This window comes from Phaseolus vulgaris, chromosome 4 (genome assembly GCF_000499845.2).
Source record: "Phaseolus vulgaris cultivar G19833 chromosome 4, P. vulgaris v2.0, whole genome shotgun sequence".
NCBI lineage: Eukaryota > Viridiplantae > Streptophyta > Magnoliopsida > Fabales > Fabaceae > Phaseolus > Phaseolus vulgaris.
The window spans coordinates 42,126,757-42,154,721 of NC_023756.2; the positions used below are offsets into that span (position 1 = coordinate 42,126,757).

At 33.0% G+C, this 27,965-nt stretch overlaps 6 protein-coding genes across 7 annotated transcripts; 3 read left to right on the plus strand and 3 right to left on the minus strand.

Annotated features, from left to right (window-relative positions):
• Positions 1-1,268: 1,268 nt before the first annotated feature.
• LOC137837720 (embryo-specific protein ATS3B-like) lies at positions 1,269-3,291 on the minus strand. Of its 2 annotated transcripts, none has more exons than XM_068646822.1 (3): positions 3,112-3,291; positions 2,915-3,028; positions 1,269-1,687 (listed from the first exon to the last, which is right to left on the minus strand). In XM_068646822.1, exons 1-3 carry the CDS (start codon positions 3,229-3,231, stop codon positions 1,364-1,366), a joined length of 558 nt encoding a protein of 185 aa, XP_068502923.1. In that variant the 5' UTR covers positions 3,232-3,291; the 3' UTR covers positions 1,269-1,363. The 2 variants fall into 2 exon arrangements, with proteins under 2 accessions (XP_068502923.1, XP_068502922.1); XM_068646821.1 differs by having other exon boundaries at positions 1,269-1,690; positions 3,112-3,276.
• A 5,274-nt stretch (positions 3,292-8,565) lies between these two features.
• Positions 8,566-9,369, minus strand: LOC137838854 (uncharacterized). Its single transcript, XM_068648069.1, has one exon. It carries the CDS (start codon positions 9,367-9,369, stop codon positions 8,566-8,568), a length of 804 nt encoding a protein of 267 aa, XP_068504170.1.
• A 1,488-nt stretch (positions 9,370-10,857) lies between these two features.
• Positions 10,858-12,778, plus strand: LOC137838855 (protein MAIN-LIKE 1-like). The gene is made up of 3 exons (XM_068648070.1): positions 10,858-11,409; positions 11,897-12,298; positions 12,677-12,778. Exons 1-3 carry the CDS (start codon positions 10,858-10,860, stop codon positions 12,776-12,778), a joined length of 1,056 nt encoding a protein of 351 aa, XP_068504171.1.
• A 1,297-nt stretch (positions 12,779-14,075) lies between these two features.
• LOC137837724 (mitochondrial metalloendopeptidase OMA1) lies at positions 14,076-17,262 on the plus strand. The gene is made up of 3 exons (XM_068646826.1): positions 14,076-15,285; positions 15,449-15,597; positions 16,829-17,262. Exons 1-3 carry the CDS (start codon positions 14,341-14,343, stop codon positions 17,076-17,078), a joined length of 1,344 nt encoding a protein of 447 aa, XP_068502927.1. The 5' UTR covers positions 14,076-14,340; the 3' UTR covers positions 17,079-17,262.
• A 6,302-nt stretch (positions 17,263-23,564) lies between these two features.
• LOC137837722 (uncharacterized) lies at positions 23,565-25,618 on the plus strand. Its single transcript, XM_068646824.1, has 2 exons — positions 23,565-23,791; positions 24,472-25,618. The coding sequence occupies exons 1-2, from the start codon at positions 23,668-23,670 to the stop codon at positions 25,344-25,346; spliced, it is 999 nt and encodes a 332-aa protein (XP_068502925.1). The 5' UTR covers positions 23,565-23,667; the 3' UTR covers positions 25,347-25,618.
• A 640-nt stretch (positions 25,619-26,258) lies between these two features.
• Positions 26,259-27,951, minus strand: LOC137837723 (CDGSH iron-sulfur domain-containing protein NEET). The gene is made up of 2 exons (XM_068646825.1): positions 27,416-27,951; positions 26,259-26,478 (listed from the first exon to the last, which is right to left on the minus strand). Exons 1-2 carry the CDS (start codon positions 27,649-27,651, stop codon positions 26,379-26,381), a joined length of 336 nt encoding a protein of 111 aa, XP_068502926.1. The 5' UTR covers positions 27,652-27,951; the 3' UTR covers positions 26,259-26,378.
• Between the last annotated feature and the right edge of the window lie 14 nt (positions 27,952-27,965).

Here is a 27,965-nt window from a genome sequence, read left to right on the forward strand (position 1 = left end):
ATTACTCTTTTATCTTTGATGTTTACTTATTTATATTAATGGTATTGGTTTCTTATATTATTTGAGATAACTATATTAGACCTAAGTACCGTTAATCATGATTTGTAGGTTGTTTTAACTACATTGTTAAGTCCCTAATCTTAATTAGTAAGCAGTTTTCATGTATCTTGTCAAGATGTTAGGATGACGAGTTAGATCACTGCATCTCAAACACTCGGGTAATACACTACAAGACATCGACATCTAGACACTCGAGTGGTACACTACAAGACCTCATCATCTCAGTACTGGATAATACATTATGGAACATCGTCATCTCGATACTCAACAGTTTACATTAAGACCTCGTCATCTCAGTACTTAGTAAAGTATACTATAGGACCTCGTCATTTCAGTATTCAATAGTAGATAAGTGGTCTCCTCCCATGTATCAACTTATTGTCTCTTTTTTATCAATCTCATAAGTCATCAATTATGAAAGATATAAAAAAATTTCTTACATATAAATGGATTTATTTAATTAACAACTAGTTTTCAATTGTTAATTTTTATTTGTTAATTCCCAAATGCTAGTTATAAAATATTAGTTTCTATATGCTATTTTTTAATAACAAATTTTTTTAAACATTAACAAAATATTATTAAGACAAAATTTTACAGCTAAAATCATTTTATGAAACGTTGTAATATTCATACTTTTACACAATGAAAATGTCTTATTCAACTTACAAATGGTTAAACTGTACTTTATTGTGAAGTTCAATTTGCTTCCAAATTAAATTTGTTCTATACTTTGAGAATGGACTATTATATATATTAGAAACTAAAGAAGAAATAATTAAAAAAAAAACTGACACATGTTGGCCTCCAATATTTTCTTTGATGGAAGGGGTAAAATCCTCAACTATATCCTATTAAATTTTATAAGATCATTTAATCATTAAAATATAATATTAAAAACTGATTTAACATTAAATTAATAACTATTTTGTTATTAAATGATAATCTTTAAGAACTAATTTTGCATTTTTACGTATTAAAGGAAATAATCATATTTTTCTTTGTTTTCTCAATAGAGTCGGTCACCTTCAATAAATAACATTTACCCATTTTATTTAAAAAAAAAAATTGTGTAGATTTTAACAACCAAAATCTCTTTCTTAACTTAATAACTCTTAAACTTAAAGAACACTTACAAGAATATTTATAACTTAAATAAACACACACAATCATTAACAAGATTTTTACAAAGTAAAGACTCATGTGTCTGAGATATGAAACCAATCTTTATCAGTTAAATAAACTTTTCCTCACATGCATAACATTACTAATTTGTTATATAAGTTCTTACACTGAAACACTGTTACCATAGCATCAAAAAAACAAGCCATTTCTGAAGAGAAAGCCATTTCTCAGGATATAGGTGGCGTGGAGGAATATCATCACACCAATGAGAGCCATACCAGGTAGCATCAGGGAGGGAGAAGTTAAAAAAATAGTGAGTGAGAAACCATGTGTTGTTGCAATAGATTTTCAGGGTTTGAGGTTTCCAATCTTCCACTGCACCAGATCTATATAGGTATACATAACAAATATGAGATACACATGCCCCATTTATCTCAAATACATCAAAAGAACATTGCTCGAATGTCCTTGATACTGGACCGTCTAATCTTGTTTTGTTTACCTGCTAAATAACAATAATAATCATAAACAATTTCAAGTTCATTGCTCCAGATTAAGCATCCTTAATACAGAAACATTAACCAACATTTGTTTTTAAATATAGGCTAAAGGAAAATTGTAGGTGTCGAGGGTTTTTGAGAGGAAAGTTGTAAATTTTCACCCATTTAGGTTGGAGGAGGAAAGAGGCTCAGAGTAGCTAGTACTATGTTGAGTAGCAAGGTTTTTGGTAACCATGATATGATATACATATATGAACATGACATGCTATACATGGATGCAATTTTGGTACTTTTGAGTTATGAGAGAAGTTATACAAGTAGAGATGACATAGTAGAAAGAACTATCTTGTTTTGATCCGTCTCTTACCTATAAGAATTATGAGTTAATTTTGTTAGTTACTATGCATAATGATTGCAAACTTAGTTTGCATAAACAAAATCTTTAAAAAAAATACCTACATGTAGATATTGTAATAATAATTTTATTTTAATATTTCACATTTTTTTTCACTCCATGAATCTATCATTAAAAATAAAATATAAATAAACATAAAATTAATATTTATATTCAATAAATATTGTCAAATTAAATCTTTTAGGAACAAGAAAACAAAAAAAAGTTATTGTTTAAACTACTAAAAAAAACTATAATAATTAATTATCATTTCTTGACTTAAAAACAGAATTATTATTGTTCTATCTTAACTCACCTCACCTCATCATTGACCTACAGAGGTTACGAGTTATGTGGGACTGAGCGATGTGGATTAAAGTAATTAGCCCATTCCACACTCTTTTTTTTTATTCACAATCTCATTCCTACATTAATTACTTAGTATTTTTCATATGAAAACAAGCGAAAAACAAAAAAATCTTCTACAAATTAAAAAAAAAAACTAAAAGAGTATTGAATATCATAATTTTTGTAAATGTTGGAGATACCATGCTGATTAGAGATAAAGACATTCTATAATATATAAGTTTGTACAAACTTTTCTGTAAAATTGAATTAAATTTAAAGTCAATTTCTTAAAATAGTATCAGAATGTAGAATAACCAGAATTTATTAATCTTATGAGATACCAGTATCATATTTCACTTCTTAAAATATAAACAATACATTTATCACTATGTGGTCCTAAACTAAATGTTGAACCCTTTAAACATGAGGTGGAAGAAAGAGAGGAAGAACATTTAAAATTCATTGAATGAAAAATGTGAAGCAAAACCTTATTGCCATAAGCATCTCCAAAAGCAATTCCGATCTTCTCCCATGTGAACTTGGGTGATGAACAACTTGTAGATATATTTACAAGGTAAGAACAGTTCGCTGGGGTCTTCGTCTATTGAACACAAAAAAATAATCATGAACAAAAAAGAAAATAGAAAAAAAAAGGTTTTCTTAAAAGATCACATACTTTGGTACCTGAATATAGCCAAAAGAGAAGGAATCAGAAAGAGCTTGAAGAGAATCAGATTTGGAGTCTGTTACTGAAAGAGTTAGAGCAGAGGCACAGCAGAAGAAAAGAAGAAGCTGCTTCATCATTAAGCTTTCACCACAAAAGTCAATACAAGTCGTGCTTTAGAAAACTATACTATTTTATATGCCACTATGTACCACCCTAACTTATTATAAAACAAATACTATATCTTTGAATGAGATTATTCATAACACAAATTAAAATAATTATTGTAGTTACTGGTACCCAGAATATTCATAACTCCATGTAACAATAAGTATGCATTAAGTTCATAATGTTATGCTGATTAAAAAAAAAGTTCATAATGTTATAATTAACTAATAATAATTCATCATTAGTATTAACGAACTATTATATTCATAGGATTAAACAACTATTTATCAATCATAATAATTATCTTAAAACCAATTTAACGATCATTATCCAAATAATATATAAATACAACTTTCCATAAAGTATATATTTATTTTCTTTTATTTTTTATACTTATATTTGACGTTGTTACTAACTTAAACATTTCAAAATATATATATATATATATATATATATATATATATATATTCAGATAAATCTCTCCCATTTTGTGATCAATCAAAAATTTGTCCATGTAAGAGTATAATTATTTCCATATTAGAATTCTCCAATTTCATTCTAGTAAGAACAATTATATACAAGATTTCCTATAAATTAACTCTTACATAAATTAATTTAATTTATGAAAAAAAAATTGTATTTCTTTTCTTTTGGAAATAACTTAAAAGTTGTTTCCAAATAATTTTTTATTGTATTTTTAGTATTCAGTATCATAACTTGTCCTTCTTAGTTATTCTAATTGCCTTAATTGAATTGCAAATAGTGGTAAATGTACAATTTTAATTTTATGGGTTATATTTGATCCTCTAAAATCATAGTTATGCAATTTTAGAGACAAAAAATAACTAGTTGTTATAGTGACTAAATTAGAGACCATTTTAAAGACTGAAATGATTTTTTATTTCTAATAGTTTCTATTATTGTTAAATAGTTTCTAAATTGGTATCTAATTAGCTACCAAGGTTTTAACTACCAATTATTTAAATTCTAAATTTGATTCATATATATATATGGGGCCCTTTTGGTGCTTATGTGCATGGACATAAGTTTTTTCTTACCATAGTAGATTTACTTAATTTACTTAATGAAAACAAAATCTGAAACTAGAAATGCTTTAAGTAGGTTTATTGTTCTTATACATAATCAATTTAATGTTACTATAAAAAAAACCATATAAACTTATAAAAAAACCATATAAACTGATAATGGAAGTGAATTTGCAAGAGTTACTCTTTATGATAATGTAAGCATTATACATCAAATAAGATGTGTAGAAACCCCTCAATAAGACGTTGTTGTTGAAAGCAAACATCAACATATTTTGAATGTTACATGGAGCTTATTGTTTCAATCTAAACTTCGTGTTGTTTTCTGGTCATATGTTGTGATTCATGCTACACATCTAATAAACAAAACTCATTCTAATGTTTTAGAAAAAAGTACAACTTATGAACTTGTTTATAAAGAGCAACTCGGTCTTAAAAAAGTGAGAGTTTTTGGTTCTTTATATTTTGTTTACAGTTTACAAAGAGATATGTCTAAACTTGATTCAAGAGCAAGAAAGTGTGTGTTTCTTGGTTATAAAACTAGAATGAAAGGATATGATGTGCTTGATATTCATAATATAGAAATCTTTGTTTCAAGGAATATGATTTTTTATAAGCATATTTTTCCATGTTTTAAATATTACAAATGCAATAATAATGAAAATAATATGCAATTAGACAATTTTGATTATATTTTTGAATCAATTAAGAAATAATAAATGTGATGTTAATGATCAAGATTATCAACCCGAAGAGAGTACTCTAGAGGATAGTGAAAACTTGAGAAAGTCATTTAGACAAGAGCTCCTAGTTATCTAAATAATTATCATTCAATTGTCAAATCATATTAATACTAAATGTTTTAGAAATTTTGATAAAATTATTTATCATATATCTACATATCTTGACTATGGCAATCTGACAGTTAAATGTCTTAACTATGTTTTAGTGATACCATCTAATGAGGAACCTCAGAATTATAATAAAGTCATTAAAAAAACAGAGTGGTGCAAGACTATGGAGAAATAAATAGAAGGATTATAAGAGAATGAAACATGGAGTCTAACTAAGCTTCCTCACGATAAGAAGCCCATTAGATGTAAATGGGTTTATAAAATCAAATACAATGCCAAAGGTGATATATAATTATATAAAGACAGACTCATTGCGAAAGGGTATACTCACTTAGAAGGAGTAGATTATTTAGATACATTTTCTATTGTTGCTAAATTAATCACTATAAGGATGCTCTTGAACGCTGCAGCTTCTCAAAATTGGTATTTAAAGTAGTTGGACATTAACAATGTGTTTCTATATGGGAGTTAATAAGTGAGGAAGTTTACATCTTACCTCCACCTGCAATCAAAATCAAAATTGGATAGGTTTGCATGTTAATAAAATCTTTATACGGTTTGAAACAAGCTAGTAAGCAGTGGTTTTCCAAACTATCTTATTCTCTTAATGACATTGGTTTTTCTCAATTTTTTTATGATCATTCATTATTCATAAGAGAAATTGGAAATAATTTTATTGTATCATTGGTATACGTAGATGATATTATCCTTGCAGACAAATTTGTATCAAACATTAAACAAGTTACTTAGTATCTTAACAAGGCTTTTAAAGTAAATGATTTGGGAGATCTAAAGTTTTTGTTTGGACTCGAGATCGTTAGATCAAGTAATGCTATTCATATGCTCTTGATGTCATCATTGATATTGGTCTCTTAGATGCTAAGCCATGTTCCACACCTATGCTAAAGGACACACAAAAAAACATGTTCAAAAAAGGTATTCCTATGAAAAATATCACTTATCAAAATTCATTGGAAGACTAATATATCTTACCAACACTAAACCAAATATACACTACAAGAAAATCATCAAATAGAAACCAATTTTTAGAAACCAAAATAATTAGTTGCAATAGTAACTAAATTAGAAACCATTTTAGAAACTAAAACAAAAATTGGTTTCTAAATTAGTTTCTATTATTTTATATTATTGTTAAATAGTTTTTAAATTGGTCTCTAATTAGCAACCAAGGTTTTATCTACCAATTATTTAGTTTCTAATTTTAGTCTCTAAAACCTTGGTTGCTAATTAGAGACCAATTTAGAAACTATTTAACAATAATAGAAAATAATAGAAACTAATTTAGAAACCAATTTTTGTTTTAGTTTCCAAAATAGTATCTAATTTAGTTACTATTGCAACTAATTATTTTGATCTTTAAAAATTGGTTTCTATTCCATGATTTTCTTGTAGTGATAATATACAATGTTTTTTTTTTAGGTCAATTTCTACATGCACCTATTATGGAACATCATAATGACGCTCATCGAATATTATGAGGTTTTTCACAAAAATGGAGTATTTTTTTTTCATATTTACGTAAATGGGCAAAAGTAGAAAAAATTACAGAAATGGACAATTCTTGGTCAAAGTTGCCAATGATGTAGGCAACATCAATTAAATTTGTTAATCTCTCCACTTTTTATTTTTTAATTAAAGTTTCTAACCGGATCGGCAATTTCAGTGTAAATAAAATTGGATATTGGATTGGCAATTTCACTCCATTGAAGTTGCCAACCGTATTGGCAAGTTCAGTTCATATTTTTTTATATAAATGACAATTAATATTTTTGGAAATAAAAATATATAAAAAATATTTTAAAAAATGACAATTAATTATAATATCAAAATTTAATTTAATTTAATTTAAGAAAATGGTATATAAAGTTGAATAATTAAAATTATTTTTTTACAATAATTTTAAATAAATTGGATTAAAAATGAGTTGTTTGATAAATTAAAAATATTTACTATTTTTTAAATATTGTTAAAGTTAAAAATACACTTATAAAAATGTGATATGATTTATGTATAAATTTTTAGATTATATAATATATGAAAATGTATTTATGTAAAATAAATGAAAATATTGAATAGAAGTCATTAAAAGAAGATGATATTAAAATATTTGATAACAACATTACAAAGAATGATTCTACTGTTTAAATGGACAATTTCCTCTCTTATGACCTTCATTGCGACAGTAAGAACATTTTTTTGGCTTGTTTTGAATTGGTTGATCCATTTCATTATGCAAACGAGTTGTAATTGGTTGTCCCGAGTTTTTACGTCGCATGTGGGGGTCAGGTATGAAATTTGGTCTGGTATAAGTAGACCAATAATCCTCGTTTCGAACGGGATGGAATTGAACTTGATATGCCTTTCTAATCGTGTGGAGGTTGTAAACCGGATTAATGAATGTCGTCATTTGTAAATGACAAGAGGAACAAACGGCAATCACATGACGACAGGGAAGTCGAAGAGCTTGGAAGTGACCACAATCACACCACAAATCATTTAATCTAACTGTATATGACTGAGGTCGTCGACCATGTTGGGGGGTGGCTAATTCTTGGACATCAAATTCAGAATTTTCTACATTAAACCTTTCCACGAAACACATAGTCAAATCTTGTTGATTTTTTCTAAATAAGGTTGTGATATCTTCTGGATAATGGTGACCTGCACGTAACATGGTGTCTATTTTGAAGGCTCGCTCAAGAAACCATGTTTTTGTTTTTTCGAAAGTTGCCTTAACCAAAGCGGAAATCGGTAAGGAACGAGCTCCCTTAAGCACGAAGTTAATGCATTCCGCTAGATTTGTGGTCATGTGACCATCCCTCTTTCCCCCATCGTATGCTTGAGTCCATTTCTCTAACGGTATGCGATCTATCCAGGAAAATGCTTGCTTGAACTCAGATCGCATAACTGATAGCTTTGCCTGTACTATCGGTTGTTTCATCTCATAAGTTGTCATAAAGAAGTAAATGAATTTAGTTAAATGGTAAAAAGTCGTAATTATCTATTAGAGAAGGTAAGCAATGTTATTACCCATGTTAATCAACTGTTGTTTGAGCTGGGCATTTTTGAATTTTTTGTTGAAATTCGATGCGATATGACGTATGCAATACACAGAAACGAGGCCGTCTCCTTCCCATCCAACTTCTTCGGATTGTAATGCTGAAATTATACTGGTTCCTCTATCAGTAATCATGCACAAATTTGGCTGAGGTGTCACATATTGTCGCAATAATTGGAAGAACCAAATTAAAGCCTCCCGAGTCTCGCCTTCAACAATCGCAAACGCCAATGGAAATATGTTCCGATTCCCATCTTGAGCGATTGCGGTCAACAATGTTCCATGGTATCTTCCAGTTAGAAATGTCCCATCAACTTGTACAATGGGCTAGCAAAAATTGAAACCATCGATACAAGGCTTGAAAGACCAAAACACACGATCCAACGTGTAACAAGAATTGTCTTGAGCACCATCAACCATACAAGGAGAAGCAATATACTGCACAATTGTCCCCGGATTGCTCTCTTTTACTGCTTCCAACCATCTAGGATGATCATTGTAGGATTGTTCCCAATCGCCAAATGCCAAAGCAAGAGCTTTCTGTTTTCCCAACCAAGCTTTTCTATATGTGATAGTATAGCCATACAAATTTTTTATTTCTGCAATTAAGCTTTTAATTCGGACAGAAGGGTTTGCTTTTACTGAAGTCAACACCATGGACGCAATATGGGTTGAGTCCAAATTAACATGGTCTGCCGAAAGATTTGTTGACAAACAACTATGTTGTGCATCAATTTTCTTTATCTCCCATTGACTTCGGATTTTACTAAAAGATGCACGTAATCTCCATTGGCACCCTCCCTCACGATGTATGCACCGAGCGACATATCTGTCTGGCTTTGATTCCACGACAACAAATTTGTAACCATTGTCTATGTGGTATTGTTTTATGGCATTCAATGTCGCCTCCTTTGACATGAAACACATGTGTTCATTGAGGTCGCGGTCAATGTTATGTTCGGATTGACTGTTAGACGGAATATACTGTGAAGAAGATCTGTTGAACTGATCTTCATCATCCAAATCAAAGTCGTAGTTCTCTCCATCTTCACTTATGTCGTCCACGATGTCTCTAATTATTGGTTCTTCATGTTCGCTTAGTGACGTTTCACCGACATTCCACGTGTCCATCTGCATTTTAAAAGAAATAAAATTACCTTATATATATATATTATATGTGTGTGTTGCCTAAATAGGAAGAAATAAGATGATAAATAAGAATGTATTACCTTGACGATTTTGTTTGAACTTTACACTAGAAGGAGAAAATAATGTGTCCCACAAACTTTCTCCTCAATTTTTTTACTTGGATACAAGAATTAAGACAAGAACATGTGTACAACAAAGGATGAATGCATTTGTGTAGAAGACTCCATTGTTGTTCCATTATATAGCAAATGTTGTGTCTGAATTAAATATAATTTTAACATATTTATTAAAATTTGTATTGAGAAGTCCAATCCTCAGCAATCAATCTCTGTGACATTTGTGTATAGAAAACCATCACGCGTGTATAGAAAACCATCACGCCAAGCTACACTTTGTTTCATTTATTTTTTTCCAATTTCATAACAAAGAAGTTGCCTTCACCATTGACAACTTGGGAAAAAGTTGCATTCACCATTGGCAACTTCTATTCAAAGTTCCCTTCATGTTTGGCAACTTTGCATAGGCACAAAATAAAAAAGTTACTCACACTATTGCAACTTTAATTGCAAGGACGTGCAGCACAGCTTGATTTTCTCACAAGCAATGTTTTTCTTACACAAAAGACATGCCAAACTACACTTTACTCACATGACTACATATAGATTCTTTTGGGTACAATGGCACAGAGATTCCCTTGGCAATTCACACTTATACTCATTGGTTGGATGAATTTAAAGTTTCAGGAACTCTATTTAATAGAGTCCAATCTCATATCCAATTCACGCTCAATTTATTGCATTGTGCTGGAACTCTATTGCATTGTGCTGGAACTCTTTAGGTGTGTCAAGTTATCTTCAAAGGTAATATTTGTCTAAAACTTTAATTATTTAATTAATTATAGTATTTTAATTCTGAAAAATCATTTTGTATTTTCTATTTATGATTAATTTATTTATATTATATTAGATATTTATATATAATATTAAAAGTAGGTAGTGAATATTTCTTCATTCTCTCGTTAGTGGTGTTTTAAATAGAAATTAATATTGTTAAAAGCGTAATTGATATTTGATTACTGCACAATTTGGTTCCTACCGAACACAGAACAAACTATAATTTGTATTGGGCCAACTGATTTCGAAATACAACCCCACCCGTATTGCTAAATTATATATATATATATATATATATAATTCAATAATTTACCATAATTACGATTATAATAAAAAAATACTGTTTTAAAATAGACAATATTTTTAAAGATGTTATTTTAAAGTGTAATGGTGTATAATATAGTTTAAAGTGTAATTAAATAAAATAAAATTAATTAAAATATATTTATATTTGATCTCCACCCAGGATTTTTTTTTTTTTAATAGGAACTAGGTATAAAGGTACTATAAAATATGGTTGTATTTGCAGGAACCATCTTATTAGAATTTTATGGCATCTTGTCGCCTTCCTGCGAATATGTCCCTATTGCGACTCCAAGATAAACATGTTACTAAAGACGTATGGGAAGGTAATGAAAGACTATTGAGACCCAGAAGGCATGCAATCTGGATACTAAAGCATGAGGACATACTTGACCAACGAGTCAAACAGTTAATTGATCATTCTGGTTTTGGACATTTGTTAAAATTTAAGAACATTGACTTCAACCACGTACTACTTACAGCATTAGTGGAAAGATGGAGATCAGAGACTCATACCTTTCACTTTCCTCTCGGTGAAACAACTGTTACTTTGGAGGATGTGGAACTCATATTGGGTTTACCTGTTGATGGACAGGCTGTCACCGGGATTACTAATGGTGATTTAGTATCTTTGTGTGAGCAGTTCCTCGTATTTATACCACCCACTACAGCGGTGAAAGGAAATGCAATTAGTTTGTCTTGGCTTAACAACACTTTTCAGGAATTGCCACATCATGCAACCGATGATGTTATTGCTCAACATGCTCGAGCTCACATATTAACACTTATTGGGAGTCTATTGATGCCTGATTCTTCAGGTAGTAAGGTACATTTAATGTATCTATTATTGTTGGCTGACTTGAACAACGTTAGAAATTATAGTTGGGGGTCAGCTGTATTGGCTTCTTTGTATCGTGCGCTCGATCACGGAATAGACTTTAATCAAGATAATATTGGAGGTTGCACGCTGCTTTTACAGTGTTGGGCATGGGAACGCCTAACATGCATTTCTCCACAACTTCAACCATTGACCGATGAAGAAGTTCAACAAGGGGTTGGTTTCCCACTCGGGAAAAGGTATGCTATTTTTTTATTAATTTTCGAGACAAGAAAACAAAGTTCTTAATATTCCTTTGCTTATATTAGGTGGACTCGGAGGATGCATAGGACGCACACAGGAGGAACCACTGTTCCTCAAATATGAGCAATGTTTGATGGCATTAAAGCTAAAGAGGTTGTAACCAATATATAAACTAACATATCATTTTATCTGAAAATTTCATATTACTGATGTTTCAAACATTTATTTACAGTTTCTTTGGACTCCATATCGAGTGGATTATGTTAGGCGCTTGATCACTATCGAGGTTTCCCCAATTGCACGAGCGGTAGTTCCTCTCATATGTTTCGCAACGGTTGAATTTCATCAGGTTGATAGGGTTATGCGCCAATTTGGATTTCGACAAAGTATTCCACATGACCCATTCAATCTTGATCAACTTCACAAAGAGGATATGAGAGGACGAACTGATCGATATTGGCCACAATATCATGTGGCATGGATAGCGATGTGGAATGACCGTCATAATTGTCTAATTCAGGGAAATCAATTTAATGGAAATGGTCATTTGCATGACAAGTCAACATACATGCAATGGTACATCAACCATACTATCTGCTACATCTCACCTATAGAGTCATCGTCCGAGGATGATGTAAGTTCAATTACAAAATTATTTATTATTCTTCATTCACTCATCCAAAATTAACACATATTTTCAAAACAATATGATATGCCACATGAGACTACACAACCTCACTATCAACATCATGTCGGGTCTTCTTCTCAAGTTCAATCGTTTCAACAACAATCTTTTCGTCTGCCAGGTGTTCAACCGACCCAGTTGTTCGGATATAGGGATCAACCTCACATGTCATTCCATCAACCACCTTTCAACTACTCAACATCTCCATCTTAACAACAATTTTTTGTTGGTCCATCAAATCCCTTTGCAACCTCTACCATGACCCCCCCATCTGCCTACAATCCAATGTCATCCATGCAGTATTATCGACCAATAATGCCTTCACAGGTGTCCGAAAATCAGAATGATGATAATGAAGTCGAAGGCACTGACGATGACATTCCACCTCCACCCCCTCCTACCCTTCCATCCGAACAACAGCCACAATAACGACCACGAAGACAACGAAGAAGACCACCATGCGGCACAGCTTCACATAAATGACAACTTTTCCTACATCTCTATTTTATAATCATGTATGAATTGTACTTATTTATTATTTTATAAATATTGTTAAACACTACCCTATTTATTTATAACTATATCAACTATAAATGCTACTTCATGAATATAATTTCAATTTTTTAAAAACAACAAAAGTATTTTTAATTTTAACATTTAAAAAATACTAAATATATTACATTTATTACACAACTTATTTTTAATCCAACTTAATCTTGGGTAACTTTGTTTCTTGTGAAAACAAAAATTTAGTTTTAATAGTTTTAATTTTAAAAATTATTATTATATAAATTTTTTAATTTTTAACAAAATTAATTATTTAAAAAAATGAACTGAACTTGCCAATACGGTTGGCAACTTCAATGGAGTAAAATTGTCAACCCAGTATCCAATTTTATTTACACTGAAGTTGCCAACCCAATTAGAAACTTTAATTAAAAAATAAAAAATGAGAAGATTAACAAATTTAATTGATGTTCCTACACCATTGGCAACTTTGACCAAGAATTGCCTATTTCTGTAATTTTTTCTGCTTTTACCCATTTACGTAAATATGAAAAAAAAAAATACACCATTTTAGTGAAAAACCCAATATTATGATGTATTAAGGAACTAACTTGCAACTAAAAGGATTATGTGATTCGGATTGGACCACTTGATCGTGGATTATGCTATTAACAACTGAATTTTGTATGTTTTTGGGTTCCTCCTTGATCAGCTGATAATCAAATGAAGGAATCTAATATTTCTAAATCAATATCTAAAATTGAGTATCATACTTTTACTACTTTAGATTGTGAACTTCAATGTTAAAGTATTTGATCGATGAATTCAAAGTTAAAATTCAAACACCAGAGATAACTAACATATGTAATATAAAAATAGATTGTCATCTTGTTTTGGAAAAGTTTCGATCAAAACTCTTCCAGATGCTACCAATCACCTCCTCAACATTGTGATTTTACTCCTGCAATTTCTAAGCTTGGGTTGATGCATTTCTACCACAGGGGATATTAAGTTCCGTTACATTATCATTTTTTAATACACGTTGTTTTAGTTTTATCATAACATCTATATATTGTTGCATGTAATTAATTTTTGTAATGTAATTGTTTAAATAATTACTTAATATTATTTTACTTATAAGATAGGTTAGAAATAATAAAATACTTACATTAAGCAATGGTAATTGTATTTAAAAATATTATATATTTGGTAGGTTACAAACACAATCTGTGGCACGGTACACAAAACCACTGTCACTTCAATTTGGTTTTCCCTATCTGTTCTCACGCTGTTTCTGTGATTCTCTCTGTCTAGATTCTTCCTTTCTCAACGTGCTATGTTCTCGTGTCTTCGTCAACCTTCCACGTTTTACCATACTCTTTCATTAATCTCCACGATTTGACTAACCACGGACCCGAATTTTGAATAGCTCTAGAACTTCAAATTTCTCGTTTTTGTGGTTTGGATTTGGCGTTTTCAAGATCATGGGGTGGTACAGAAAGGGAAAGCTCATTAGTGATCATTTTCGCAACTTGGCTTCAAGGGTTACGCCTCAAACACCAATTTTTCAGCGTAGTTCGAGAATTCGCCAATCTGGGTATTTGGATTCAGGTTCAAAAGGTGCTAGCTTTATCGGGTTATCTTCGTTTTGTTCAATTTCTCAGAGACTAGGCACTCGAGGCGTTGCTGGAGTTAACAAGAACCTTCACAATCCGTTTCTTTTTGGGGCTAAGAGATTTTACTACGTGGATCCTTACAATGTACAGCATTTCAGGCCAAGAGGGCCTAGGCGTTGGTTTCAAAATCCTAGGCATGTTTTCTTTGTTGTCTTGGTTGGTTCTGGAGTTTTAATCACTGTTTATTTTGGGAACATAGAAACAGTTCCGTACACCAAGCGAACCCATTTGATTCTGTTGTCGAAAGCCATGGAGAGGAAGCTTGGGGAGAGCCAATTTGAACAGATGAAGGCTGGTTTTAAGGGCAAGATATTGCCTCCTATACATCCTGATAGTGTGAGGGTGACAATGATTGCCAAGGATATAATTGATGCATTGCAGAGAGGGTTGAGGAAGGAGCAGGTGTGGAGTGATTTGGGGTATGCATCAGAGCATTCTACGCTGAGTGAAGGATATGGAAGGGAGACATTGAATGCATTGGCTACTGGGAGTGATGAGAAAAGTGAAGGGAATTGGCACAAGGAGGATGAGATTCTTGATGACAAATGGGTTCAGCAGAGCCGGAAAAAGGGTCAGGAGAAAGGTTCAGAGGCTGCTACATCACATTTAGATGGATTAAATTGGGAAATTTTGGTGGTAAATGAGCCTGTTGTTAATGCCTTCTGCTTACCTGGTGGGAAGATAGTAGTGTTCACTGGTTTGCTTGCGCATTTTAAAAGTGATGCAGAGATAGCAACAATTATTGGACATGAGGTATTATACTTGTGCTTGGATTAAGTTTAAGTCCTTGCTTTTGCAGTTTAATATGCCTACCGTAGGAGACCTAAAGCTTACACCTTACAACTTGCTAACTTGTTATTTTTGCACAAATGATATGCTGAGATGTGAGTTTTATTTGGGTTTTCTTGTTAATTAGGTTGGGCATGCTATTGCAAGGCACAGTGCAGAGGGGATCACAAAGAACCTATGGTTTGCTATTCTACAGTTGATACTTTATCAATTTGTCACACCTGATATAGTGCACACAATGTCATCCCTTTTCTTGCACCTACCTTTCTCCAGGCGGTATGCTTTGTTCCTATCTCTCTTCCTAACCAATTGATTTCCTGTATGATCTTTAATAATATTAGATTCATTCAGTAGAAATTCATAGAAAGATAATACTTGTCATGACTTGTTGAAATGCGGTGAGTTTGTAGAGCAATGATGTTGCTTTGTTGGATTTCTTAATAAATTACTTTGTTAGATCAATCAGAACAAGTAGCTTATCACAATGTTCGTTCAATTTAACTGTTGAACCTTAAGTACTTGTATTTTTCTTACATGTGAAACATTGTATGAGCTTGATATCAATTAATTTTCTTTGATTAGTTAGAGATTTTTTTAAATTATGAAAGAAGAGGTTAAAAACAGAAACCAATTCGTGTCTACTTATGAAGTGGAATATATATGCAAATTGCATGCTTACTATCTGTTTTAGTGTGGCCTGAATATATGTTGTGTTCAGATGTATGGCTTTTTGTACCATGGTAGGATGAATCCAGTTGATGGATACATGTTGAATGATAGAGTTGACATTGGTTACAGTTGCACTTGTATAGTCAATAGCTATCCTTTTAGCTTCTTAATCACAATAGAATATAAGAACGTATGATTGATTTCTTGAACAATCTACAAGAGAATGTTGGAAGTATCTGTACAATCCAGTGGATTGGGATGATTCCATCTAGTTTGGACTCTGGACACTACTTATATTCACTACTCTATATTTTATGAAGGCATTAGAAAGCAAACCTATATGGTATGTCCAATGCTTAGCAGTTAACATCTACATGAGTTAATGCATGAACGATTTTAGTAAAGGAGCGAGTGATAAGTAGATGAGTGCTCAATATATAGGTGTCATGAAATTTAGTAAAATAACTCTTCAATGCATTAATTCTATGGTAATGTTTATTTGACAAAAGCGAAATAGGATCCACGGACACAGTACATCTGTGGATGCAAACACAGCATTAGTGTCCTAGCGATAATTCCTGTTTCTTGGACATAATATCTTGGCGATAATGCAAACACAGCATTAGTTAATGCTTTATATATTCTCAGAACTATATGTTCTCTGTAGAAAATTGTCCGATGACAATTGTATTTTGATGAGTTTAAACCTATTGTTGATTTGCATGATATTTGATGAACATGAACCACATGATAATCAATTAATCTTTTTAATGGTATGTTTAATCATTGAGTGTTCTCTGGGTTACAAATTTTCTAAAACAACTCAATTTATTCACAGGATGGAAATAGAAGCTGATTACATTGGGCTGTTGTTAATTGCATCAGCTGGCTATGATCCCCGGGTGGCACCTAAAGTGTATGAGAAGTTGGGAAAAATTACTGGTGAGTCTACCCTTAGGGATTATCTCTCTACCCATCCTTCCGGCAAAAAAAGAGCAGAATTGTTGGCCCAAGCTAAGATAATGGAAGAAGCATTTTCTATATATAGAGACGCAAGAGCTGGACATGGGGTTGAAGGTTTTCTTTAGGACTGGACAATCACCCGTTTACCTAATTCAAACATCAATGGAAGTTTTTGTTCAATATAAACTTCAATGGGAGATTCAGTTCAGCGTAAACTTGTACATAGTGCAATTAACTTCTCTGTTTGATTGTGTGAGAATACCCTATTACATTTTTTACAAATAAAAAATACAGAAGAACCTTTTGCTATGATGTGCAGAGTATTTATGATTCAACTCAAAACAATCTCATTCAATTGAACATTATGCATTATAGTTGAATGATACCTTGGTAACCCATTAGCTCAAAACAATGGGAAGTTGCTAAAAAGTTCTGCAATGGTAGAATTATTAACCATGGTTTAACAGAATGAAACCATTCCTGAGCCTAAAATCCTTAGGATCAAGGCGCCTGTGAATTTTACTGCGGCACCAATTATGGCCGTACCATGTATGAGTGGGGTGGTCAGAAAATTTGAAAGCTATGGTAAATGGTGTTGTGTACTTCATGCCTTGGATTTTCACCATCTCAGGCCTCCAATCTTCCTTTTCACCATATCTTCGTACCGACACAAAACAAATCCGAGAAAGGCATGCACCAGTTATCTGAAATATATCTATAAAACCCTGCTCCAGTGAACTCCTCAGAATTCGCAGCTTTGATTCTGATACCTGATAGTTTTTTTACAACAAGAATTAAAAGGAAGATTTTTTGTAACAAAGAAAGAGTTCAAGAGTGCATCTTGAACCCCTTAACCATGCATGGCAAGGAAATCTTGAATTCATTTGAAGGAAAAACCTTGTTGCCGTTATGATCTCCAAACTCTATACCCAGATTCTCCCCTGTGAGGTTGGGTAAGGAGTTTGCATATATAATGACCCAGTAGGAACAGTTCGATGTGACCTTCGCCTATTGGACACAAAAACTCAAATCAAGAGTTGAAGTTCATGAGCATAGAAAGAAAAAGAAAAAGGGTTATCTCAAAACTAGTACCTCGATACAGCCATAAGAAAAGTTTCCATTTTCTTGAAATTCCGGAGAATCACATTGAAACTGAGACTGAAAGGCTCAGTCCAGACGCAAGAAAGAACAGGAGAAGAACAAGCCTTGTCATTTTCTTTTTCAGAACTTTTAACTCCATTTTTTCGATGCTTTTTTTTTTTCAAAACATGCTTGTGACTTTTATACAGGCATCTTCGTTTATGGGTCTGACACAATATTGCATAATTGTATTAAAAATTAACAAATTATTATCTTTGAACAACACGATATGCATGTTAAAAAATAGTTAATTATATAAACTCTCTTATTCATTTTATTCATTCAAATACACTTAACATATTTTCAGTTCTCTGCCTTCAAGATCATATATTTCAATAGGGAACTGCATGCAAGAGATATATTTCAGATAAGTTTTCAAATTCTCTTTGCCTTTTGCTTTCTGCACCCCATGATTACTATATCCACAACAACAAGAAAACTAAAAAGTATAATTACCTTTTTCATTCTTACGTTTGGGTTCAATGTTCAATTTAATATAGTGATTTAGAAAACAAATCAATTTGGTCCCAAGATTTAAAAAAAAATCAATTTGGTCTCTTACGTTAAGTTTTCACCAACGACGTTAACTGTTGATAATATGGCGCACATAGTGACATTGGTTTGCACACGTGGGGGAGAGGGAGGCAGAAGCGATGAATGTGGTGGTGGAGCCTAGGGAGGACCGACGGCTATGAAGCGCTCCCAAAACATGCTTTTGTTGACGTGAAACGTCTTACAAAGTAATAACCACTACCTGTAATAATATTTTATGGCGGGAGACGTTTGCTTAATTGCAAATGCTCACTCCAATGGTGCCCACCAGATAAGTGTATTTTGTGAGGTGCTGCAAACAGTTGAGTGATGAATAGTGGGCAATAATTGATGTATCTATAGAAAAAGTAGAAGACAACATTGATGCATCCCTTGTGAAATGCAAAAAAACGCCCATGGAGTTGTATTGTAGAGGATAAGTCAAACGGCCATTGCAAGGTATATGAACAAAAACTATTTAACCTTTTATGTGAAATTCAGACAATATGAACAAAAACAATTGAATGTGTTATACAAAATTTACATTGAAATAGAATACACCAATGCAGCTTCATTGAAAAGGAACCTACAAGCCACTTATTATAAATAGCATTTACAGACCATCCCATCAACCAATCCTAGTTGAATAAAACTCAACTTTAACTTCAATTAGTTACCAATAAGCCACATATATTGTATAATCAAAACCATGTCTTGAAGCATAAGAGAAAAAAATAAGAGAAAAATAAAAATTGAAGTTTTTTTTCCACTCAAAGGGTTTCATTATGTACAATATCAATCAACCAGAATAACATTCAGAAATTTCCAACACTATTTATTCTTTGGGGACGCTTCCTAGTCGTCAACCCTCCCTTGGCTCTACCACCACAATTGTCGCTGCCTCCGTTTCCTTCTCCCTCAATCTTCTTTTTCCAATTTTCAAAGTCTAAAATTTCATTCAATCTATGTGTACAAACCAATGTCACTTTATGTGTCACGTCATCAAAAGTTAAGGAAACCTAATAGAAGGGAACAAATTGAACATTTTTAAAAAAACCTAGGGATCCAATTAATTTTTAAAAAAATCACTAACTTTGGAAAAGCTTACTTATAGGGAATGTCGTATAAGTAAGATGTTTTAAATCGTTACAAGGTAATTAATAAGTTAGAAACAAATGTTTTTTTGGAATCATTTTGAATATTCAAATAATTGTGTTGGTGTGAAGGGAAGTTAATAACCACATTACATGTAACTTCCAATAATCCCATGGGAATGCAACATTCTTACCCAACATAAGATTAAATGAAATATAGGATTGTCAATTTTGTGGGAATCAGTTTATCTAAGAATATTTTTCAAAACTAGTTCCAAATGCAATCTTAAGGTTTAAGATCTCGCCCTTAATAATTGTATACGATAATTTCTCCACTAGCCTATCTCAAATTTGTCATTACCATCCTCAGTCCTGTCTGGGAACAGTAATCAATGTCTTAAAGAGATCAGTCAGAAAAAAAAATTCTATGAGATTTTGACTACCGGTGAATGGTGAACCATTTAATGTAATGAAAACTTATGATGATCATAATTCTATATAAAGAAATCTAGATCTTCAAGAAGTCAAGATTGCAAAACTGCAAAAGTGATCTTTAACCTCCACTATAATAAGTGAGGCACAAATTTTCTAAAGGAGACAGATCATATTAGAAACTCCAATTTTGATAAGGAATTCTTAGAATTTAGATTTAAGCCTAAATTAATTCCACAAAACATAATTATGAGGTGAGATTCGTTCTCCCATTAATATATACTACATTGACTTTATGAGACAAAGGTTTTTCTAATACATTGCTCCCATTCTACACCACATTGAAATTTAAAATGAACTCAATCTTATAAAAACCTGTTTGAAAGTTAAGAGTTGCTCTCTCTCTCGCTTGTATACATTTCTTTGGCGTTATTTCTAATCAATGTGGAGGGAATTTTACTGGTGTAGTTTTTTTTTTAGATTTACGTAAATGGGCAATTTTTGGTCAAAGTTGTCAATGGTGTAGGCAATATAAATTAAATTCATTACCCCCCTACTTTTCTTCTTTTAATTAAAGTTTTCAACCGGATTGACAATTTTAGTTTAAATAAAATTGAATACGGGATTGACAACTTCAATGTATTTTATCTCAATTAAAGTTGTCAATTTTGTTGGCAAGTTTAGTTGATTTTTTTAAATAATTAATATTTTTTAAAATTAAAAGATGTATATAATAATAATTTAAAAATTATTTAAAATTACATGAAGTGATTCACTGTTTAGGGTTTAGAGTTTAGTGTTTAGGATTTACATGAAATGATATATAAAGTTGAATAATTAAAATGAATATTTTTTTACAATAATTTTAAATAAATTGGATTAAAAATGATTTTTTTATATATTAAAAATATTTAGTATTTTTTAAATATTGTTAAAGTTAAAAATACACTTATAAAAATGTGATATAATTTATGTATAATTTTTTAGATTATATGATATATGAAAGTATAAATTATATAATATGTAAAAAGTAATAATATACATGCATTTATGTAAAATAAATGTATTAAAAATAAAATAAATTATTCAATATAAGTCATTAAAAGAAGATGATATTAAAATATTTGATGAGAACAACATTACAAAGGATGACTCTACTGTCTAAATGGACAATTTCCTCTGTGTGACCTTCATTGCGACAGTAAGAACATTTTTTTTGTCTTGTTCTAAATTGATTGATCCATTTCATTATGCAAAGGAGTTGTAATTGGTCGTCCAGAGTTTTTACGTCGCATGTCGGGTTCTGGTATGAAATTTGGCCCGGTATAAGTAGACCAATAATCCTCGTTTTGAACAGGGTGGAATTCAACTTGATATGCCTTTCTAATCGTGTGGAGGTTGTAAACTGGATCAATGAATGTCATCATTTGTAAATGACAAGAGGAACAAACAGCAATAACATGACGACAAGGAAGTCAAAGAGCTTGGAAGTGGCCACAATCACACCACCAATCATTTAATCTAACTGTATATGATTGAGGTGGTCGACCATGTTGGGGGTGGCTAATTCTTGGACATCAAATTCAGAATTTTTTGCATTAAACCTTTCCATAAAACACATAGACGAATCTTGTTGATTTTTTCTAAGGTTGTGATATCTTCTAAATAATAATGACCTGTGCGTAACATGGTGTCTATTTTAAAGACTCGTTCAACAAATCATGTTTTTGTTTTTCAAAAGTTGCCTTAACCAAAGCGAACGTTGATCGACCTCGGGCGTTGACCAAAACCAACATGGTGGGACCCCGAAAGTGGGGTCCACTGGAAAGTACAGCAGGGCAGGAAGGAGTCTCCTTAAGTTCACAGGTAAGGGTGGTCGAGGAGGGGGCGGCACCAAGGCAGGGCGTGGAGGCCTCGGGCCTCGGCACCTCAATAGTAAAGATGGACAAAGAAATGTGGTTTTCAAGCCACACCACAGTTACCAGTAGGGAGAGGCCCAGATCACGAGAGACCCGTGCATGGGATGTAGGGACGCGACAGTACGTACCACCATTAAAAAGCCACTAGGACAGAGATGACCCGTAAGGGTCACGTCCCAGAGGGTGATCTGCATGCACGACACGTGAGTAAGGCAGGGAACTCCCAGGGCGGATGACTCAGAGATTGGGTGCATGAGTTGGCATCCAAGCAGTCATCCCACGCCAGTTGCACTTCGACAGGGCAGTCTTACACACTGGATGACCCTAAGTCTGGGTGTTAGTGTCGCGTAGACGCGCCTACAGAATGTTTAAGTCACAGCTAAACAGAAGGGCAATGACACTAAAGGTATATAAGGTTGACAACAGACATAACCACACGTTTGGACATTTCTACAGAACACTCTACGCTTTCTGAGAGAGAAACAGAGTGAGAGAGAACACACAGTGATCTAAGAGTGAGAGTTTGGTGTTCATTGCCCAAGATACTGACTTGACCGTCGGAATGGAAACGATCGCGAGGGCGCCCTTTGTTTCTCTGTTTCAGGTGACTCCATCGGAGGTAGGGAGCGTAGGAGCGAAGGGTTCTTGGAAGCGAAGTCAACAGAAATGCACGAAGACGTTAGGTCAACCAGCGGGAACAAAAACATTAACAAATTCAACTAATATTTTTTATTTTCATATAATGTCTTCATTATAGCTGATGATTAAGTTTAAAGAATAAAGTATGAGTATGAGTATTTTATAAATAGTAAAGAGTAGAATAAGAATCTCTGATGATGGAGCAGAGACAGAGACATAAATAATCAATTGTTCTCCATTTGATGGGATATAGCTAATGGGCAAAAGAGGCCTAGTTTTTGACCTAACACAGAAAAGGCCAAAATGTAAGGTGGCCACATGTTATCCATGTGCAGAAATTTTAATTTTAAATATTAAAATGAATATGGTTGAATGAATGAAATCAGAAAAAAGGTACACGTAATATAGGTTATATTTTACCCTTTACTTTGGTTCTAGCCTTTAAAACATCAACCATACTGTAACATCAGAAAAGATGCTAGAAAAGTGTGATAATGATTCTAGCCTTTACTTTGGTTACGGATACCAACTCCTTGAATACTTATATTTTAATAATTATCCACACACAAACAATATTTAATGCTTATATTCTGTTAAAGGAATTTAAAAATGATACTTTAAAGGAATTCATAATTATAATCATGGAAAATGAAAAGTTGCTACTTGGAAAGCAAGTTATCCTTCACTGTAAAAGTCATTATATTTCCTTATTTGTCATAAGGGTGTAGACAGTAATTACTGGGGTACAGGTAGTAAAAGTCTTCTCATACCACCCAACACATAGGTAGCCCAACAAAATAGGAAGATGGGCCAATTTAAAACAAGCCTAGTGTCTTTTAACTGAAAAAAAAAAACAAAAGTTGAGTACTGAGTTCTTTCTTCCTACTAAGGAAGGAAACGAAACAGAGAAATCAGAATCCGAGTTCTTCAAACTCGAACCCTAACATTACAAAAAACCAATGTATCGATTTTTCTCTTCCATTCGCCATGGTCGTGGATCTTCCCTCGTATCTCTCCTTGCACCGAAACCTGCGTTTCCACTCGATGCCGCAATGCCACCTCGCCGTTTGCCTCAAAACGACGGTACTATTCGAATCTCTCTGCTCTCACTTTCGTAGTTTTTGAAATAGCGAAACGAGTCGACTCATCTTTCGTTTCGGTGCTCGAAACGGAGGAAATGGAAAGTCGTAGGGATTCTTATGTTTGTAATTTTGACGGCACCGTTTCGATGTGTGGATGGGTAGAGATTAGAGATCGTGTTTACTGTTTTCAAACGGAAAAGAAGATTATGGCGAATGGAATGTTCAATTTTCGTCATTTTTATTATTTTTATATGGAGGAGTGAAAATATAAGTTCCGTTGTTGTGGGAAAATGACTGTTTCCTTCTTTTCAAAGATTTTGATGGGGGCTTCAAGCTGTTAGAGATGGTGATGATCTTGCGTTCTTCATGTGGAATAACTTCAGACAATCTATCTTTTTCACAGCATGGTGATTTTTGGATGCCTATATTTAAAGGGGTTTATCTCTAGTTAATTTTAGTTCTGTTTTCCGTTTATTTGGTTTGAAATATTGGTGCAGTAGTGAATGGTTACTTTGTTTATTTAGATCTTCTTGGCATGTAGCGTTTGGGGCTTATAATCGAATTCTTATTCTTAAATGGTTGAAAATAACTCTTATCATTTAATTTTGCATGTAGAGGTTTAGTTTTTTTCCAGCTCATCCCCCAACAGTATTTATAAGGAATTTTCTCTTGTAACTGCAGGACATGTTAGAGGATTTTCAAGTTCAAATTTTGATTGGAGGAGGATTCAAACTAGCCAGAATGTGAATGCAGAGGAGAATGCTCGTCCAGACTCTAGTCAGAATTTAGAAAATAGACAATCCAGAAACTGGAATAATGTGAACCAGAATGTGAATGCAGATGCCAACGCTCATCCAAATTTTATGCAGAATAGACAGAACATAAATCCCAGAATGTGGAATAATCTGGGCCAGAAAGTGAATGCAGATGCCAACGCTCATCCAAATTTTATGCAGAATAGAGAGAACATAGATCCCAGAATGGGGACTTATGCGGGCCAGAACGTGAAAGCAAATGGAGGCCCTCCTGTGTATTATGTGGAAGATATAGAGAGCGTAAACCTCGAAAGCAAGAATGAAATTGGGACTGGCTTGAATTCTAGGCCTATGGACTATGTAAGAGGAATTCTAGGTGAAGATAATTTTATTAAAGGTGCTCCTTCAAATTTTCAGTATGAGCACGATGCCGATCATGTTCATATAAAGATGTTACGGAATAATACCTTTGTGACTGTAACAGATTCTAAAGGAAATGTAAAACTCAGTGGCTCTGCTGGTTCATTGAAAGACCTGAAATCAGGGCAAAAGCTTTCTAGGTATGCCGCCGAAGCAACTGCGGAAGTTGTGGGCCGGAGGTCTAGGGGTTTGGGATTGAAATCTGTTGTCATGAAAGTGAATGGATTTACTCATTTCAGGAGAAAAAGGCAAGCGATACTAAGCTGGAAGGAGGGCTTTACTGCTGATTCTCGAGGGGGTAGAAATCCAATTGTATTCATTGAAGATACCACAAGAAAACCCCATAATGGCTGCAGACTACCAAAGAAACGACGTATTTAGGTGTTTGTTATTGAGGTGGTTGGAGAAAGCATTATTTTACTTCGATTTAGACAATCTAGGTGCTGTTTCGGGCACATGATGATACTTTTCTTTAGCACATTTCATAATGATTCTAGTCGTTACTTGTAACTTTGCTTTCTCCTGTTTACAGCTTGTACAATTTTGAAGATTCAATAACCAGAACTTTCTGTAATAGTATTTACTAAATGGGGCTCAGCTTGTACAATTTTGAAGATTCAATCTGTAATAGTATTTACTAAATGTGGCTCGTACTTGTTGATCTTGTGTCACTGTTGACCACCCTTTTATAAATTGAATGAGTATTAAAGTCAGCCATTATTAGTATTCTGGCATTTTAAAAATGCTTTTTTCTATCTAAGGGATCATGGATCTGTAGCATGGTTGGAGATTTGTATTTCACGCTATTGATTTGACAGTTTGAAGAGCTATAAAATGGGAATCATGATTCTTCTTGGATCTGCAGTCTTGTAGAAGGCGAGATTTGCAGAGTGGCACGCATTCCCCTTAAACCTTTAAACTTTTTAGTTGTTGTCTGTTGATAAATGAATTGACTGATTTATCAACGGTACTTTACATGATGTTAACTAAAAATTAGTTAGATTCTCAATTAGTTGAATGTGAATTAATTAGTTTCATTGTTAGGTTCTCTTATAAGCTCATTGATAAAAGTTTTCTAGATTAGACACGCTATAAATAAATGCTGTCCTTAGATCTCAAGGAGTATATGTTTTGGACAAATACAATATCTTTTAAGACTATATTATAGGTCTAAAACAAGTATGACCACCTCGCAGCTGAAGATAAAAAAGACACCGACACTCGCAGCCAACTTCAACAAAACTATTACATGGATGCAAGTCATAATAGGCAGTAAAAGGAAAAGGAATCACATTCACAGCATAAACCACGTTTTTATTCTAACATTGAAATGCCAAGTCTGATCCATAAAAGTACTTCCTTCAAAAGGTTAATGTAATTCTCTAGTGAAAACAATCCATGATCATCATAATTTTACTTTTTCAAAAGAAGAGGCCCAACGTTATCACCAGTGGCTTTGTTGTGCTTCACATGGCTTCCATCACATAGAGGAAAAGTCCCTGATCTCCAACATCTGCACCAAAACAATCAGTAAGATGAATATTGAAAACATATAATTGGTTGTGATTACTATGTTAGCAAACCAAACCTTTTTTTACCATCCAAAAAGATAATAGACCAATTTCCAGAAAAATAAAAATGCATTTAGTGACAGATGGTGACTTGAGTCTAGCAAATACAAATACCCTTGGATATGATTTATTGTCTTAATGTCATATCTCGAAGAAAAGGTTTATTCAGCAGTTGGAGAATCCATATCCTGCTTTGTATCATTCATAGTCGAACTCAGTGTTGTGAAGTTCTACTTGTTGCTTAAAAGAAGCTACATGAATATTAAGTGAATGATTTTGTTTTTCTTTCATGCTTCAGTGCAAGGAGCACACATTTCATATCAGGGTATGATAAATATCTGTTCTGGTATCAAATCACAAGATAATGTTCAACAGAACATCATTTTAATAATTTTATTACCATTCACATGTTACATTTTGAGTTTTTGTCGAAATTAATGAAAGTGGAATCATCTCCATTTTACATTTTTCATGCTAGAGCACAGTTTTAAACAACAAATCATAGAAATTAGAAAAGAACTACACTCATACTGCATCACACACTACTTTCATCCTCATCATAATAATAATGACATATATATAGTTGTTTTCTGCTGATTCAATTTTTTTCAAATAAAAATAGTTACCAAATGTTTATCTTCAGTCTGTAGGAATGGAGAGAAAGTAAGAGGTGAAAGGGAGAAGACAAATTTCGAAATTTTATTTTCTAACAAAGTCAACTTTCCTCTCTTCTTCCATTTATTTTTTCCTCAAACAAAGGAAATGCAGCCTATTCTATTGTTTTCATGTCCCTTTCTGCATAACCAAAAAAGGGGTAGAGAAGTATGGCATCATGTTAGAATTAACCAGAAAGTAAGAGCTTCAAAAAGTGAACCTCACCTGCAATAAGCATTGACGGGCTTAGAGAGTTCAGTGACCACCACAGAATCCACCACCTTCTCTTCACTCTTCCTGATATCAGGGTTTATGCTGACAGCCTCAGCTTTCACCAACATTACACGCCTTGGCCTCCCTCCAACACCAAAGGAAGAAGCCTTGAAATGGGTACTAACAACCCCTCTAGGGGTAATGCCATTGCAGAAACTTGCACCAACTTGGCTTAAAACAGACTCCATTCAAAAGGGTCTCTCTTTCTTTCTGTGTTTGAGTTTATTAGCTTCTCCTTTGCTTCACCACTACTGTAATGTAACCTAATGAATGATTAAGAGAGAAAGAGAGGACTGAATCTAGTGACACGTGTTCCTGAACCTGTGGACGCCACACTCCTGTGTTCTAGAACACGTACGCACTTTGAATGGACACAAATACACATGTCGTTGCACACTACTTCAATTAATCAAGAAGATAGGAATTAAAATGTCGTGATCATTACTCATAAATTGTCATCAATGCAATGCAACACGTAGCTGTCAAAAATAACACTACAACG

Bases quoted from the DNA above. Each gene is read 5' to 3' on its own strand.
- LOC137837720 (XM_068646821.1), bottom strand. From the start codon at position 3,231: ATGATGAAGCAGCTTCTTCTTTTCTTCTGCTGTGCCTCTGCTCTAACT. The intron at 3,029-3,111 runs GTACCAAAGTAT...TGTGTTCAATAG, and splicing joins TCTCTTTTGGCTATATTCAG to ACGAAGACCCCAGCGAACTG. The intron at 1,691-2,914 runs GTTTTGCTTCAC...ATTGTTATTTAG, and splicing joins GAGATGCTTATGGCAATAAG to CAGGTAAACAAAACAAGATT.
- LOC137838854 (XM_068648069.1), bottom strand. From the start codon at position 9,369: ATGGACACGTGGAATGTCGGTGAAACGTCACTAAGCGAACATGAAGAA.
- LOC137838855 (XM_068648070.1), top strand. From the start codon at position 10,858: ATGTCCCTATTGCGACTCCAAGATAAACATGTTACTAAAGACGTATGG. The intron at 11,410-11,896 runs GTACATTTAATG...ATTTATTTACAG, and splicing joins CTGATTCTTCAGGTAGTAAG to TTTCTTTGGACTCCATATCG. The intron at 12,299-12,676 runs GTAAGTTCAATT...ATGCCTTCACAG, and splicing joins AGTCATCGTCCGAGGATGAT to GTGTCCGAAAATCAGAATGA.
- LOC137837724 (XM_068646826.1), top strand. From the start codon at position 14,341: ATGGGGTGGTACAGAAAGGGAAAGCTCATTAGTGATCATTTTCGCAAC. The intron at 15,286-15,448 runs GTATTATACTTG...CTTGTTAATTAG, and splicing joins CAACAATTATTGGACATGAG to GTTGGGCATGCTATTGCAAG. The intron at 15,598-16,828 runs GTATGCTTTGTT...ATTTATTCACAG, and splicing joins CACCTACCTTTCTCCAGGCG to GATGGAAATAGAAGCTGATT.
- LOC137837722 (XM_068646824.1), top strand. From the start codon at position 23,668: ATGTATCGATTTTTCTCTTCCATTCGCCATGGTCGTGGATCTTCCCTC. The intron at 23,792-24,471 runs GTACTATTCGAA...TTGTAACTGCAG, and splicing joins CCGTTTGCCTCAAAACGACG to GACATGTTAGAGGATTTTCA.
- LOC137837723 (XM_068646825.1), bottom strand. From the start codon at position 27,651: ATGGAGTCTGTTTTAAGCCAAGTTGGTGCAAGTTTCTGCAATGGCATT. The intron at 26,479-27,415 runs GTGAGGTTCACT...GTTTTGGTGCAG, and splicing joins CCCGTCAATGCTTATTGCAG to ATGTTGGAGATCAGGGACTT.